The following is a 17,089-nucleotide window of genomic DNA, read 5'->3' as shown; positions in this document are numbered from 1 at the left end:
CCGGCCGTCTCATGTCGTCAACTGATTTTTGTAACGTGCTGACATTATCACGTAATTCCATAAACAAAGCCATCCATTCCGGTGTCGACTCCCTAGGGGGTGACATCACCATTACCGGCAATTGCTCCGCCTCCACACTAACATCGTCCTCATACATGTCGACACACACGTACCGACACACAGCAGACACACAGGGAATGCTCTTATCGAAGACAGGACCCCACTAGCCCTTTGGGGAGACAGAGGGAGAGTTTGCCAGCACACACCCAAGCGCTATAAATATATAGGAACAACCCTACAGAAGTGTTGTTTCCTTTATTGCAGCTTAATATATCAATATCGCCAAAAAAGTGCCCCCCCTCTCTGTTTTTTTACCCTGTTTCTGTAGTGCAGTGCAGGGGAGAGTCCTGGGAGCCTTCCTCGCAGCGGAGCTGTGCAGGAAAATGGCGCTGTGTGCAGAGGAGATAGGCCCCGCCCCCTATTTCGACGGGCTCTTCTCCCGGTGTTTGTGAGACCTGGCAGGGGTTAAATACATCCATATAGCCCCAGGGGCTATATGTGATGTATTTTTAGCCAGAACAAGGTATTATCATTGCTGCCCAGGGCGCCCCCCCCCCCAGCGCCCTGCACCCTCAGTGACCGCTGGTGTGAAGTGTGCTGACAACAATGGCGCACAGCTGCAGTGCTGTGCGCTACCTCATGAAGACTGAAAAGTCTTCTGCCGCCGGTTTCTGGACCTCTTCACTTTTCGGCATCTGCAAGGGGGTCGGCGGCGCGGCTCCGGGACCGGACTCCATGGCTGGGCCTGTGTTCGATCCCTCTGGAGCTAATGGTGTCCAGTAGCCTAAGAAGCCAATCCATCCTGCACGCAGGTGAGTTCACTTCTTCTCCCCTAAGTCCCTCGTTGCAGTGAGCCTGTTGCCAGCAGGACTCACTGAAAATAAAAAACCTTTTTCTAAGCAGCTCTTTAGGAGAGCCACCTAGATTGCACCCTGCTCGGACGGGCACAAAAACCTAACTGGGGCTTGGAGGAGGGTCATGGGGGGAGGAGCCAGTGCACACCACCTAGTCCTAAAGCTTTTATTTTTGTGCCCTGTCTCCTGCGGAGCCGCTAATCCCCATGGTCCTGACGGAGTCCCAGCATCCACTAGGACGTCAGAGAAATATACATTGATTTTATCTAAGTGTTTTTGTAAATAATGTTAATTTCTAGCTGCATCAAGGACCTTACCTATATGGGAACAATTTGTTAAACCATCCCAACATGTGCGGCGGGATGTAATGGAGTACAAGATCGCCAGATGTGCGGGATGCCAGCCGATCACTGACTGTTTTTTTTAAAGGGGCACACACAAAGCAAAACCATGCCTTATAAGTAATTGCCCCTTTTAAAAAAAAAAAGTCAGAGCTTGGCCGGCATCCCACACATCCTGCGATCTCGGACTCCATTACATCCCATCGAAGATGTCTTTCACCTGACTGCACAGAATTCAGAGTCGCAGCTTGTCTGGTAAACGATACAGTAAGACACCTGGTGCGAAGAGAAGTGTTACACTGTATCACTTTAATCAGCCTTAATAAAGAGTTTTTACCTCCATCATCACAGTCTTCTGGGGCTTTTGCTTTCTTACAAAGCCTGGGATCCAACCAAGTTGTTGTTTTGGTATTGTGGCTGATAACAAAATACAAGACATTACCAGCAGGAAACACATGATATTAGAATTTAGAAAGAAGTGTTGGGCCCTTTAGCTCAAGGCCAATACGTAGTACATACGGATATATGTAACATAGATTTTGCTATACAGAAACAAAACTTCCTTAAATCTAAACGTACGTGAACTAAAAATAGCTAATAATTCATAATACAGATATATTATGCTTTCTTTTAATTACAGGAGTGCACTTTATGAATAAACAAATGATACAACAGTGCTCAGGAACTGATGGCAAAGAAAAACAATCCTTTATTTGCTAGTGAAAATCGTGTACTCATATGTTAATACACACCTGAATCATATATACATAGCCAAGTTAAAGTAACAGAGTCAACTTACTCAATAAAGTAGATCATTCCTGCTTCGGTGTAGGCCATTTCCCAGTTCTTTGGAAGGGGTTCCAAGTTCTCGCCTTGAGTTAAATAATTCCTGAAGTCCATAGAACTGTTGGTCTGATTGTAGCTAGGGACGGTTTTTCCCCACTCCGTGGAGTCCGGCCTGTCTCTATGTTCTGAAACATTTACATGGACAGAGTGAGCTTAGACTTAGAGTGATTTATCTAGTCAGGGGCTCTTCTTAAAGGTGTCAACATTTTTAAATCACCAGCGACAATTTGTTGGTACGAATGTCCATCAAAGCTCACTAACACAAAGTGCTATTCTAGATGGACCCTAATAGACCACTAATGCCTATTAGCATAAACTTTTCAAACTATATTGTTTGCAGTTTAACTACTCCTATTCAATACATATTAACAGGAGTTGGTAGACACAGTCATTATAGATGAGATTAGAGAACAAAAAATCTACCCAATATGGCATTAAAGAAACTGCACTGGTCTCATTCCATGTCCGTTCACCCAGGCATGACACCCACCGACTAGGATTTTCATTATACTTTGTACACTTGATACTACCACAGATCTACTAAACCATGTCAAATTTTTCTGCTCTAGGTCTAATAGTTTTTGAGATATAGGGGGTCAACATTTAGAAAAAATTGCTGGGAAATGCCACTACTGATACTCCATTTTTTCTTGAGGTGTATCTGAAAAAAAATACACATCTCGGTACCTGATCCACGTATCACTTTGAAATTTTGACCACATGTCAATTAAAATATGGAGAGTCTGGAAAAAAAAATGTTTTAGCAATAGTGTTTAACTCCGAGAGTCCATTATACATTCCAATATGTCTTACTTAATTTTTTGGGTGCAAAAAATTGGTTTCAGTTAGCATTATCAACCTAAGGCAGATGAATTATCACGTCCCTTTTTTATTTAAATTGACCTTAAAATATACTTTCAAAAGGCTATGAAAGAAAAATAATGGTATTTTAATTCCCTGTATGAGTATTTTAATGTTTAATAAGAATTCTCACTTTAAAAATTAAAATGACTATTGGGTATAATTTTGCCCACCGGGGGGAGTATTTTCATTTGTATATTTTTATGTGTATGTGCAGATTTCCAATTACACATAGGCGAGTATTCAATTAGCTGCGATAACCCGTTTTTTGCCCGAAAAACAGTGATTTTACTGCAAATTGTGAAAGGTATATTGGGGTGCTTTATGAGTGTGACAAATGTTTTTAGGCTTGCAGGTGGGAGTAGTCAATCTTTTTCCACTTTTTTTCAAGTCTCCTAAAATGACCCAAATATATACTTATACCCATTTTTATGTACCCCTAATTTAATGAGAGCACTTATTTTGCTGGGAAAAAAATAGCTTTGATCATGTTTTTTCCATTTAAAAAAAAAAAAGGATTTTAATTACCTACCGGTAAATCCTTTTCTCATAGTCCATAAGGGATATTGGGGAATCTAGTACGATGGGGTATAGACGGGGTCCAAAGGAGCTGGTGCACTTTAAATTTCTTCACTGGGTGTGCTGGCTCATCCCCTGTATGCCCCCTCCCACAGGCAGTTATAGGTAAAAACGTGCCCGATGGAGAAAGGACATATATGAGAGAAGGAAACATGACAACAAAGAGCGGTGAGATTTATAAACCAGCACACCACTAACATACGACCAGCAATGGCTGGTAACAATAACAGCAACAGCTGAACAGGTAACCACATAACAGAGAACCTGCAGAAAAGTCAACGCACTGAGGTGGGCGCCAAATATCCCTTATGGACTACGAGGAAAGGATTTACCGGTAGGTAATTAAAGTCCTATTTTCTCTAACATCCATAAGGGATATTGGGGAATCTAGTACAATGGGAACGTCCCAAAGCTTCCAGAACGGGTGGGAACGTGTGGAGACCGCTGCAGCACTGGGTATCCTCTTTGGCCAGGGTATCAAATTTGTAGAACTTCACAAAGGTGTTCTTCCCCGACCAGGTAGCAGCTCAACATAGTTGCAAGGCCGCGACTCCACGGGCAGCCGCCCAGGAAAAGCCCACTGATCTCGTAGAGTGGGCCTTCAGAGACTTAGGAACAGGTATGGCTGCCGACACATAGGCCTGTTGGATAGTAAGGCTAATCCAACGAGCAATGGACTGCTTTGAAGCAGGACAACCTTTTTTCTGCGCATCATAGAGCACAAACAAGGAATTCGTCTTTCTGATCCGAGCTGTTCGCTTGACATAGATTTTCAAGGCACACACAGCATCCAATGCCTCTGGATGCCAAAGCAAGCTAACAAGAAGAGAGAGGTGCAGCCGTGAAAGCAGTCTGCAAAATTTGCCGTCCAACAGAGGCAATCTCCAAACCAAAGGTATGGAAATAGTAACATTTGGTGAAGGTATGCACGGATGACCAGGTCGCCGCTCTGCAGAGCGGCTCTACAGAAGCACCCCCACGAACAGCCCAAGAGGCACAAACAGCCCTAGTCGAATGAGCCCAGAGGGAGTCAGGAACAGGTACAGCAGAAGAAACATAGGCCTGACGGATGGCTGATGTGACCCAAAGAGAAATCGTATTCTTAGATGATGGCCAACCAAGCTTGGGCGCATCAATGAGAACCAACAAGGTCTCGGTCCAACAGGACAAGTATATGCGTAATGCTTGAACAACATCCAATAAGGCCAAGTGAAGGTCGTCATCAGATAAGCGTGGATTAAAAGCAGGGAGAACAATATTTTGATGAAGATGAAAGGCCGAGACAACTTTAGGAAGAAAAGATGGCTTTGTACGCAAAACCACTCTATCATCATGAAACACCAACAATTGAGGCTTAGAAGAAAGGGGCGCCAACTCGGATACACGGCGGGCAGATGCAATGGTCAAAAGAAAAAACACTTTAAGAGTAAGAAACCGCAACTCAACAGACTCCAGAGGCTCAAAAGGAGGTTTCTGAAGAGCCATAAGGACTAAATTCAAATACCAAAGAGGGACAGGAGGAATATATGGAGGCTGAATCCTCAGCAGTCCTTGAAGAAATGTTTGGACCGCCGGAATAACAGCCAACCTTTTTTGAAAAAGAATAGACAAAGCCAAAACCTGTCCTTTAAGTGAAGAAAGGCGGAGACCCTTTGTGAGACCATCCTGGAGAAAAGACAAAAGGAGCATCGGCAGGACGAGGACAGCAGTGATGCCATTACTGACGACTCCTGGTGAGTGAGTCACACTGCAATTGCTCACCCCGCTGCCACCAGACTACTGAGGAACCACATACTGTACATAAAAAATAAAAATAAATAAAACAAAGTAAAAATAGAGAAAGACAATACTGCAATGCAGCTTGTGACTGTCTTACCTGTCAGTATGCCCCCACGATGCTGTGTCCGGTGAGATAGAAATGCCCAGCGGTCCAAGACATGGTGACTTTCCAGGGGCGATTTGAGTGAGAAAAAAGTGCACAGCCGCCTCTAAAATACCTAACCCACTCAGTATATGCTTGTCGCCTGTATGCAGGGACTAAGCATAAATAAAAAACAGTCAGAAAACTAAAACCTAACTAAAATCTAAGAGACAACAAAACTGTGCCTGTCCTCCAAGGCACAAAACTTAAACTGAGGTAATGTCTGTGGAGAGACAGTGTATTGGAGGGGTTAGGGGGGGGGAGTTAGTTTTTTGTAGATTCTGTGCCAAACTCCACTTCCACACACTCTAACCTACAAGTGCGCAGCGTCCCCCAGATGCATGATGGAGAAAATGGGTATAAATGTATATTTGGGTTATTTTAGGAGACTTTAAAAAAAAAAAAGTGGAAAATGACAGACTACTCCCACCTGCAAGCCTAATAACATTTGTCCCACTCATAAATCACCCCAATATACCTGTCCCATACCTTGAACCCCAAATTCCGTCACTTGGCACTTTTTCACCCAAAAAATTACATTATTGGCCAGTTAAAAATAATTCAAATTGCCTACATAGTCATTAGGGGAGTGGAGTGGGGGTTGTGTACCAGGGCTTCTAAACCATTTTCACCTTCAAATAGAGATTTCCTCAACTTTGCATATGCTCATAGTAGATGAAGTGAAATTCACGGTTTCATTATCGATGATAAATTATTGCGTATTATTTCACGAATTGCAGAAAAATCACAGTTTTTCATGCAAAAAAACGGGTTATCGCAGCTAATTGAATACTCCCCTATGTGCAATTGGAAATCTGCACATACACATAGAAATATACAAATGAAAATATTCCCATGGCGGGCAAAATAATACCCAATCGTAATTTTAATTTTTATAGTGAGAATTATAATTAAACATTAAATTACTAATACAGGCAAACAAAAATAGGAATTTAATACCTACCGGTAACTCCTTTTCTCCTAGTCCGTAGTGGATACTGGGGATCTGTACTTTATTACCACGGGGTATAGATCGGGTCCACTGGAGCCTGGCACTTTAAAACCTTTAGTGTCTGTATTTGTGTGCTGGCTCCTCCCCTCTATGCCCCTCCTACCAGACCCAGGCTGGGTAACTGTGCCCGAGGAGGCGGACATTCCACGAGAGAAGAAAACAGGTACAACAGCGGTGAGGCACTAAGCCAACACACAACCATAACTGAAAGGAGGGTGCCAACCAAAACAGAGGGTAGCAACACCAACCCAACCAAGACAGCAAAGCTGTCCCAACAACAAAACAGGACCACAACAGCGGGCCAACCAAACACTTATGTAGGTAAGCAGAAATCGAAGCACTGAGGCAGGGTTCCAAGTATCCACTATGGACTAGGAGAAAAGGAATTACCGGTAGATATTAAATTCCTATTTTCTCTTACGTCCTAGTGGATACTGGGGATCTGTACTTTAGTACCATGGGGAAGTCCCAAAGCTCCCAAACGGGTGGGAGAGTGCCGAGACCCCTGTAACACCGCCTGACCAAACTGAAGGTCACCCTTGGCCAAGGTGTCGAACTGATAGAACTTAACAAAAGTGTTCGACCCAGACCAAGTAGCAGCTTGGCACAACTGTAAGGCTGAGACACCCCGGGTGTCACAACTGAGGGCCTGAGCTGACGGGAGGCAGCCTCAGTTGTAGGGGCTGAGATGTAACGGAACCTGGGAGGTTGTATCAGACCCCTAGACATGTAAGTAACATGTAGAATAACTGCCCGAAGGCGTGACCACGACAACCAGGATAAAAGTCAATGATGTTTATTATGACAAACTCCGTAACACAGCAGCAGTAAAGGAAACATAAAAGTCAACAGAGGATAAATACAATTCCTGGGTACTACAGGGTGGCAAGGGCCACAGGCACTGGTAGTGTGAGACAGTTCTTATAATCTTCTAGTTGGAAAGTCCTTACCAGGCCTGACTGTAGCAATGGAGAGAACCCAGGATCGTACCAGCTGGTGTTCCAGGAAAGGCTGGGCTGCTGAAGATAAAACGGCTGCTGTGGATACTGGCTGGAACCAGACTGTTGTTGGTACGGAGTGGATACTGGCTGGAACCAGTTAAATAATAAACGAACTTGAGAGCGATGAAATAATAATGAAGTTTGGAGTTTGAGAGCGGTGAAATAATAATACCGGTGGAGAGTGGTAAACTGCAGAAAGGACACTGGCCCTTTAAGAGAAGCTGTACACTGCTGGAAGCTGGGCTGGAAGCAGGTGATTGATAATGAAGTTTGGAGTTTGAGAGCGGTGAAATAATAATACCGGTGGAGAGTGGTAAACTGCAGAAAGGACACCGGCCCTTTAAGAGAAGCTGTACACTGCTGGAAGCTGGGCTGGAAGCAGGTGATTGATAACTGGAAACAGGTGAGTCCAGAATGGATCGGAGAGTCAGGCTACACCGCAGATGGAATGCTGGTGCGGGTCTCTATAGCAGAAGTCTGGAGACAGGAGCTGGAACCTGGAAGACAACCACAGAAGAGAGACAAACTGGAACTAGGTTAGACAACCAAAGCACTGACGCCTTCCTTGCTCAGGCACAGCTTACTTATACCTGCAGCAAGGAAGGGGTTGGCTAGGCAATTATGCAAATCAACAATACAGACAGCAGATTGGTGGAAATGATCAGATGACAAAATCCAAGATGGCTGCGCCCATGCAGACACTTGGAGGGAAGTTTGGTTTGTAATCCATGTGAGAATTGAAACAGTAATGGCGACGCCGGCCACAGGAGACGCCAGACTGACAAGCGCACATTTAACCACGCGGGCACAGCGGAGGCCGCGGCTGATGAAATCACCACTCTGACATTCCGCATGTGGAAACTCAGGAACAGCGGGATCCGGTCCTGGAACGCTGAGCCAGCCTTAGGAGGCATCTGAAGGGTAAGTAATGGCGTCCAGATACCGGGATCGTGACAGCACCCCCCCCTTTAGGAGTGGCCCCAGGACACTTCTTAGGCTTTAAAGGAAACTTTGCGTGGAAATTTCGGACCAAGGCAGGAGCATGGACGTCTGAGGCATTGGTCCAAGAGCGTTCTTCAGGACCATAGCCCTTCCAGTCAATGAGGTATTGTAACTGACCGTAACGGAAACGTGAGTCCAAAATCTTGGCCACCTCGTACTCGACTCCCCGTTGAGTCTGAACTTTGGGAGCCGGAGGAAGTGCGGAATGAAACCGATTCAGGATCAGTGGTTTCAACAAAGAAACATGAAATGTCCTGGGTATTTTCAAGAAGGATGGTAACTGTAACCTGTAGGCAACAGGATTGATGACTTGTTCAATCTTGAAGGGTCCGATGTAGCGAGGTGCAAATTTCATGCTGGGAACTCTCAACCTCAAATTCTTCGTGGACAGCCACACACGATCACCCACCTTGAGAGCAGGAACCGCTCTACGCTTCCTATCGGCAAACTTCTTATACCTGAATGAGGCTTTAAGCAGGGCTGCGCGGACGTTCCTCCAGTTATTTGAAAACTGACGCAAGGTGACATCCACTGCTGGAACAGAAGTTGCGGGAAGCGGTTGGAATTCTGGGACTTTAGGGTGGAATCCATAATTAATGAAGAATGGTGTAGAAGAAGATGAGGAATGGTATTGATTGTTGTGGCTGAACTCGGCCCAAGGAAGGAGTTGAACCCAGTCATCTTGAGAGGAAGACACATATATACGGAGGAAGGCCTCCAAGTCCTGATTCACCCTCTCGGTTTGACCATTGGTCTGAGGATGGTAAGCCGTGGAAAACTTTAACTTGACTTGGAGGGCTTGACACAAACTTCGCCAAAATTTGGCTACAAATTGTACTCCACGATCCGAGATGATCTCTTCAGGAAGACCGTGAAGTCGGAAGATCTCTTGTATAAACACTTGAGCCAACTTGGAAGCTGACGGAAGACCGGTGAGAGGGATGAAATGTGCCATCTTGGTGAACCGGTCAACTACCACCCAGATGGTATTAAACTTGTTGCAGATAGGTAGATCGGAAACAAAGTCCATCGACAAATGGGTCCAAGGTCGACGGGGAACAGATAATGGAACCAGTTGCCCCGCAGGCGACTGGCGGGAGACTTTGTGTTGGGCACACTTTGGGCAGGAGGCAATAAATTCCATAACGTCCTTCTTCAGAGTTGGCCACCAGTAGGACCTAGAAATAAATTCAAGGGTTTTCTGAATGCCTGTATGTCCAGCAAAACGGGAAGCATGAGCCCAATGCATGAGCTTCTTCCTTAGAACTGGCTTAACAAAACTTTTCCCTGGTGGAGGCGTAGAGTCCATCCCTACCGTGGAGAATGCCAACGGATTAATAATAGGATGCTTGTCTGCAGACTCGGACTCATTTTCTTGCTCCCATGAGCGGGAAAGGGCATCGGCCTTACGATTCTGAGAACCCGGACAGAACTGGAGTTTAAAGTCAAACCTAGAGAAGAAAAGTGCCCATCTGGCCTGACGAGGATTCAGACATTGTGCGCCTTTGAGATATAAAAGATTTTTGTGGTCGGTAAGTATGGTGATTGAGTGGGAAGCTCCCTCCAACAGGTATCTCCACTCCTCCAGAGCGAGCTTGATGGCTAGCAACTCCTGATCGCCAATGGCATAGTTGCGCTCAGCTGGGGAGAACTTCCGGGAGAAGAAACTGCAAGGATGTAGATGTCCATCTTTGGCCCTCTGGGATAACACTGCTCCTACTCCAACGGAGGAGGCATCTACCTCTAAGATAAAAGGAGAGTCGGTGTCGGGCTGTTTCAGAACTGGTGCAGAGATGAACCGTTGTTTCAGAAGGTGAAAGGCCTGTGTAGCTTCCTCGGACCACTTGGACGGATTAGCACCTTTCTTGGTTAATGCAGTGATAGGCGCCACAATGGTGGAAAAGTCTCGTATAAATTTTCTATAATAATTGGCGAACCCCAAGAACCTCTGGACCCCTTTGAGGCTTAAGGGTATAGGCCAATTCTGGATTGCTTGGAGTTTCTCAGGATCCATCTCTAGTCCGGAACCGGACACAATGTAACCTAGAAACGGAATGGTTTTAACTTCGAACACACACTTCTCCAATTTACAATAGAGGTGATTGACACGGAGACGGGAAAGAACCTCTTTTACCCAGAAACGATGATCTTCGAGATTATTAGCAAAGATGAGGATGTCGTCTAGATAAACCACGACATGGCGGTACAAGATGTCCCTGAAAATCTCATTCACGAAGTGCTGGAAGACTGCTGGAGCGTTGCTCAATCCGAAGGGCATGACGAGGTACTCATAATGTCCGTCACGGGTGTTAAAGGCGGTCTTCCACTCGTCACCCTCACGGATTCGGATGAGATTGTAGGCACCCCTCAAGTCCAGCTTTGTGAAAATAGTTGCACCACTAACTCTATCAAAGAGCTCGGTAATCAGGGGTAAAGGGTATCGGTTCTTGACGGTAATGTCGTTCAGACCTCTGTAGTCGATGCACGGACGCAGACCACCGTCTTTCTTCTTAACGAAGAAGAAGCCTGCGCCGGCTGGAGAAGAAGATGGTCGGATGAAACCCTTCGCCAGGTTCTCTTTGATGTACTCTTCCATGGAGTGTGTCTCAGGCAGAGACAACGGATAAGTTCGACCTCGCGGTGGAACCTTCCCTGGAATGAGGTCGATTGGGCAGTCCCATTCTCTATGAGGAGGAAGGATATCGGCAGAGGCTTTACTGAACACGTCCGTGAAGTCTTGATATGGAGGAGGCGGAACATCAGATGACCTGGGGAAGGAAGAACAAACAGGAAGAACTTTGGCTAAACAAGTCTCAGCACAGGAGGGACCCCATGCCAGTATTTGCGTAGTCGTCCAGTCAATTGATGGGTTGTGGAGACGGAGCCATGGAAGGCCTAAAACCACTGGATGTGTGGCTCTTGGAATCACTAAAAAAGAAATATACTCAGAATGAAGAACTCCCACTCTCAGACGAACTGGAAGAGTCCTTAAGGAAATGACTGCGTCAAAAATCTTGCTGCCATCCACGGCAGTCAAAGAGATGGACGAGGACAGTCTCTCGGTGGGTAGGGACCACCGTTTAACATAAGCTTCGGTTATGAAATTCCCAGCTGCTCCGGAATCAAGGAGGGCAATGACGTTCCTGTAACGTTGAGCAATTTGGAGCGACACTGGGAGGTTACAGTCATGAGGAGATGGAGAGGAGATCATTACTCCTAGCCGGCCCTCTCCTTGGCGAGCTAGGATCTGGAGTTTCCCGGACGTTTGGGACAGGCATTGATATTGTGCGACGGAGCTGCACAGTAGAGACAGAGAGACTCAGAGAGACGTCTTCGGCGCTCAGCGGGAGATAGACGGGAACGACTAATTTGCATAGGCTCATCCTTGGATGGAGATGGTTGACGAGGAGGAGAAGCAGAAGATTTAGGAGTAGATGATCTTCCTCGCTCGGTTGCTCTCTCTCTGAAACGTAGATCAACCTTCGTGCAAAGAGAAATTAGCTCATCCAACTTAGAGGGCAAGTCTCTGGTAGCTAACTCATCCTTGATGCGTTCTGATAAGCCATGCCAGAATGCAGCATACAGGGCCTCGTCGTTCCATGCCAGTTCGGATGCCAGGATTTTAAACTGTATAAGATACTGTCCCACAGTACGTGTTCCCTGGCGTAAACGGAGAATCTCAGATGAAGCAGATGTTATCCGGCCTGGCTCGTCGAAGATGCGCCTGAATGTAGCTACAAAGTCAGTATAGGAGGATAGCAGGGGATCAGACTTCTCCCATAAAGGTGATGCCCAGTCAAGGGCTGAGCCACTGAGAAGGGAGATGATATAGGCAATTTTGGTACGGTCACTGAAGAAATTGCCAGGTAGAAGCTCAAAGTGGATTTCACATTGATTGAGAAATCCCCTGCAGAACCTTGGAGATCCATCAAATTTTGCTGGCGTTGGAAGATGAAGATGTGGACAGGAAATGGGTAAGGTGGGTGGGGTTACAGCTGGTGTCACTGTAGTGGACGCACCGGACGTGCCAGGTCCACGGAGGGTCGTTTGAATCCCATCCAGCCGTGTAGAGAGATCCTGGAGACAGCGGATGATGTGGCCCTGTGCAGCCTCCTGATGTTCAAGTCGGGCTGCCAGTTCTTGCATCGGCCTGGTCGCTTGATCCTGGTCTCCGGCTGGATTCATTAGGTCAGTGCTTACTGTCACAACTGAGGGCCTGAGCTGACGGGAGGCAGCCTCAGTTGTAGGGGCTGAGATGTAACGGAACCTGGGAGGTTGTATCAGACCCCTAGACATGTAAGTAACATGTAGAATAACTGCCCGAAGGCGTGACCACGACAACCAGGATAAAAGTCAATGATGTTTATTATGACAAACTCCGTAACACAGCAGCAGTAAAGGAAACCTAAAAGTCAACAGAGGATAAATACAATTCCTGGGTACTACAGGGTGGCAAGGGCCACAGGCACTGGTAGTGTGAGACAGTTCTTATAATCTTCTAGTTGGAAAGTCCTTACCAGGCCTGACTGTAGCAATGGAGAGAACCCAGGATCGTACCAGCTGGTGTTCCAGGAAAGGCTGGGCTGCTGAAGATAAAACGGCTGCTGTGGATACTGGCTGGAACCAGACTGTTGTTGGTACGGAGTGGATACTGGCTGGAACCAGTTAAATAATAAACGAACTTGAGAGCGATGAAATAATAATGAAGTTTGGAGTTTGAGAGCGGTGAAATAATAATACCGGTGGAGAGTGGTAAACTGCAGAAAGGACACCGGCCCTTTAAGAGAAGCTGTACACTGCTGGAAGCTGGGCTGGAAGCAGGTGATTGATAATGAAGTTTGGAGTTTGAGAGCGGTGAAATAATAATACCGGTGGAGAGTGGTAAACTGCAGAAAGGACACCGGCCCTTTAAGAGAAGCTGTACACTGCTGGAAGCTGGGCTGGAAGCAGGTGATTGATAACTGGAAACAGGTGAGTCCAGAATGGATCGGAGAGTCAGGCTACACCGCAGATGGAATGCTGGTGCGGGTCTCTATAGCAGAAGTCTGGAGACAGGAGCTGGAACCTGGAAGACAACCACAGAAGAGAGACAAACTGGAACTAGGTTAGACAACCAAAGCACTGACGCCTTCCTTGCTCAGGCACAGCTTACTTATACCTGCAGCAAGGAAGGGGTTGGCTAGGCAATTATGCAAATCAACAATACAGACAGCAGATTGGTGGAAATGATCAGATGACAAAATCCAAGATGGCTGCGCCCATGCAGACACTTGGAGGGAAGTTTGGTTTGTAATCCATGTGAGAATTGAAACAGTAATGGCGACGCCGGCCACAGGAGACAGGAGACGCCAGACTGACAAGCGCACATTTAACCACGCGGGCACAGCGGAGGCCGCGGCTGATGAAATCACCACTCTGACATTCTGCATGTGGAAACTCAGGAACAGCGGGATCCGGTCCTGGAACGCTGAGCCAGCCTTAGGAGGCATCTGAAGGGTAAGTAATGGTGTCCAGATACCCGGATCGTGACAGCGGGTAGCCGCCCAGGAAGAGCCCACAGATCTTGTCGAGTAGGCCTGAATAGATGTCGGCAAAGGCAGAGCCGCCGAAGTATAAGCTTGTTGAATGGTCAACCTGAGCCAACGAGCAATTGATTGCTTAGAAGCCGGACAACCAATCTTGTTGGCATCATAAAGAACAAACAGCGAGTCAGATTTCCGATGACGAGCAGTCCGTTTGACATAAATCTTCAGAGTCCTCACCACATCCAAGGCCTCTGGACCAACAGAGGCATCAAAAAACACCGGAACCACAATGGGTTGATTCACATGAAAAGCTGACACCACTTTAGGCAAAAACTGAGGTCGGGTCCTGAGTTCTGCCATTTCTTCATGAAAAATCAAATAAGGGCTCTTTCAGGATAAGGCCCCCGATTCAGAGACACTGTCTTCCAGGTGAGAAATTTCAACTCCACCCTATGTAAGAGTTCAAACCAGTCCGATTGAAGAAAGGACAGAACCACATTGAAATCCCACAGAGCCATGGGAGGTACGAAGGGCGGTGGCATATGAAGAACACCTTTTAGGAAAGTTTGTACTTTCGGCAACATGGCAAGCTGTTTCTGGAAGAAAACAGAGAGCGCTGAAATCTGGACTTTGAAGGAGCCTAAACGTAGGACCATATCCACTCCCACTTGAAAGAAAAGTAGAAGACGATCCATTCTAAATTCCACGGGAGAAACCTTTCTACTTTCACACCAGGAAACATACTTCTTCCAGATACGATGATAATGTCTAGACGTAACCATCTTCCTGGCCTGGACCATGGTGGAAATAACACGGGAGGGAAGACCTTTTCTAGCTACAATCTCCCTCTCAACTTCCCAGCCGTCAAACGTAGCCACTGTAAGTCTGGATAGACAAACAGACCTTGTTGAAGAAGATCCTTTTGAAGCAGCAGAGGCCAGGGATCCTCCAGAGCCATGGTTAGGAGGTCCGAGTACCATGTCCGTCGAGGCCAATCCAGGGCACTTAGAATTGATTGAACGCTTTCCCTTATTAGTCTTTTTAGAACTCTTGGGATTAGCAGTAGAGGAGGGAACAGGTACACAAACTGGTAAGTCCATGGTGTCGTCAGCGCGTCCACTGCTACAGCCTGCAGATCCCTAGTTCTGGAACAGTAGCGGCATACCTTCTTGTTGAGTTGAGAAGCCATCAGATCTATCTGCGGACAGCCACACTGTTAAATTAACTGTTGAAATACCTGGGGATGTAGGCCCCATTCCCCACGGATGGATGTCGTGTCTGCTGAGGAAGCCCGCTTCCTAGTTGTCCACTCCTGGAATGAATATGGCTGAGATGGCCCTTGTGTTGGCCTCCGCCCAGACAAGTATTCTTGAGACTTCTCGCATCGCCGCTCTGCTTTTTGCTCCCCCTTGTCGGTTTATGAATGCCACCGCCGTGGCATTGTGCGATTGGACCTGGATCGCCTGATCCTTCAGGAGATGGGAAACTTGCAGAAGAGCATTGTAAATTGCCCTGAGTTCCAGGATGTTTATCGGCAGAGCAGATTCCTGAACTGACCATCTCCCCTGGAACTGGGCCCCTTTGGTCACAGCTCCCCAACCCCGGAGGCTTGTATCAGTTTGTCAGTAGAATCCACAAGTGGATATTGAAAGTCCTGCCTTCTACCAGGTGAGAAACTTGAAGTCACCATAATAAAGAAATCCATACTTTTGGAGATAAGGTCACTTCCTGATGCATGTGAAGGTGAGACCCCAACTATTTGTCCAGCAGATCCAGCTGAAATGGCCGGGCATGAAATCTGCCGTATTGGATTGCCTCGTAAGCAGCAACCGTCCTGCCCAGCAAGCATATGCAAAGATGTGTGGATACCTTGCGAGGACGGAGCACTGAACGAACCATAGCCTGGATAGCCAGGGCCTTGTCCGTTGGAAGAAACAGTCTGAGACACCGTATCCAGTATCATTCCCAGGAACTGAAGACGTTGGGTCAGTTCCAGGTGAGATTTCTGGAAATTTAGGATCCACCCATGATCCGTAAGTAGGCGAGTCGTCAGATCGATGCTGTGCAACAGACGCTCCCTGGACATAGCCTTTATCAGGAGATCGTCAAAGTAGGGGGACTATGTTGACATCCATCATGCGCAGTTGCAGTATCATCTCCGCCATGACCTTGGTGAAGACCCTCGGAACTGTGGACAGGCCAAAGGGCAAGGCCTGAAACTGGAAATGGTAGTCCAAGATGGCAAACCGGAGGTAAGCCTGATGAGCGGGCCAAATGGGAATGTGTAGGTAAGCATCCTTGACATCTAGGGATACCAGGAATTCCCCCTCTTCCAGACCAAACACCACTGCCCGCAGGGATTCCATCTTGAATTTGAACACCCGCAGATATGGGTTAAGAGATTTCAGGTTTAAGATGGGTCGCACCGAGCCGTCTGGTTTTGGAACGACAAAAAGACTAGAGTAAAAACCCCTATTGCGTAACGGAGGAGGTACTGGAACCAAGTTTTTGATTAGCCTCTTGCAAGGTAACTTTTGCTGGCAAGCCTGATTTGAAAAATCGGTGAGGAGGAAGTGCTTGAAATTCCAGCCGGTATCCCTGGGAAATGAGGTCCCTCACCCAAGGTGACTTCGCCGACGTGTTGAAGGCGAGCACCCACCTGAAAGTTGCCTTGTTGCTGGGGCCAACCATCACGCGGAAGGCTTAGCAGCAAGGAATCCGGTGGTCTGGTCCAGGGAGGCAGCAGCTGCAGGTTTACGAGACTTACCATGAGTTCCTCCAGGAGTGGTGGAGACCGCTCGGCCCCTGCCTCGGAACCTTGCCACACGAAAGGACTGCAAGGAGGGCCCTGAGTAAGAACGTCTAGCAGGTGGCGCAGCCGACGGCAGATAGGTAGACTTACCCGCCATTGCCAGGGAGATCCATTTATTTAATTGGTCTCCAAACAAGGCCTCACCTGTAAAGGGAAGATTTTCGACACCCTTTTTGGAATCAGCGCCCGCTGACCACTGACGCAACCGCAGAGCTCTGCGTGCCGAAACAGCCATAGCAGTAGTGCAGCCATTTATCTTGCACAATTCTTTTATA

General features: G+C 47.0%; 1 protein-coding gene across 3 annotated transcripts in view; it reads right to left on the bottom strand.

The window, feature by feature from the left end:
• Positions 1-17,089, bottom strand: part of MAGI3 (membrane associated guanylate kinase, WW and PDZ domain containing 3) — a 676,662-nt gene that overhangs the window by 318,453 nt on the left and 341,120 nt on the right. For all 3 annotated transcript variants that reach the window (XM_063955402.1, XM_063955400.1, XM_063955401.1), the window contains 2 exons: positions 2,055-2,226; positions 1,593-1,672 (listed from right to left, as the gene is read on the bottom strand). In XM_063955402.1, coding sequence (XP_063811472.1) covers positions 1,593-1,672; positions 2,055-2,226 — 252 coding nt within the window. The remainder of the gene's footprint in view (positions 1-1,592; positions 1,673-2,054; positions 2,227-17,089) is intronic.

Source organism: Pseudophryne corroboree, chromosome 2 (genome assembly GCF_028390025.1).
Source record: "Pseudophryne corroboree isolate aPseCor3 chromosome 2, aPseCor3.hap2, whole genome shotgun sequence".
Lineage (NCBI taxonomy): Eukaryota > Metazoa > Chordata > Amphibia > Anura > Myobatrachidae > Pseudophryne > Pseudophryne corroboree.
Note: the sequence above shows the minus strand (reverse complement) of the source record. Positions and strands in the feature narration are given on the sequence as shown.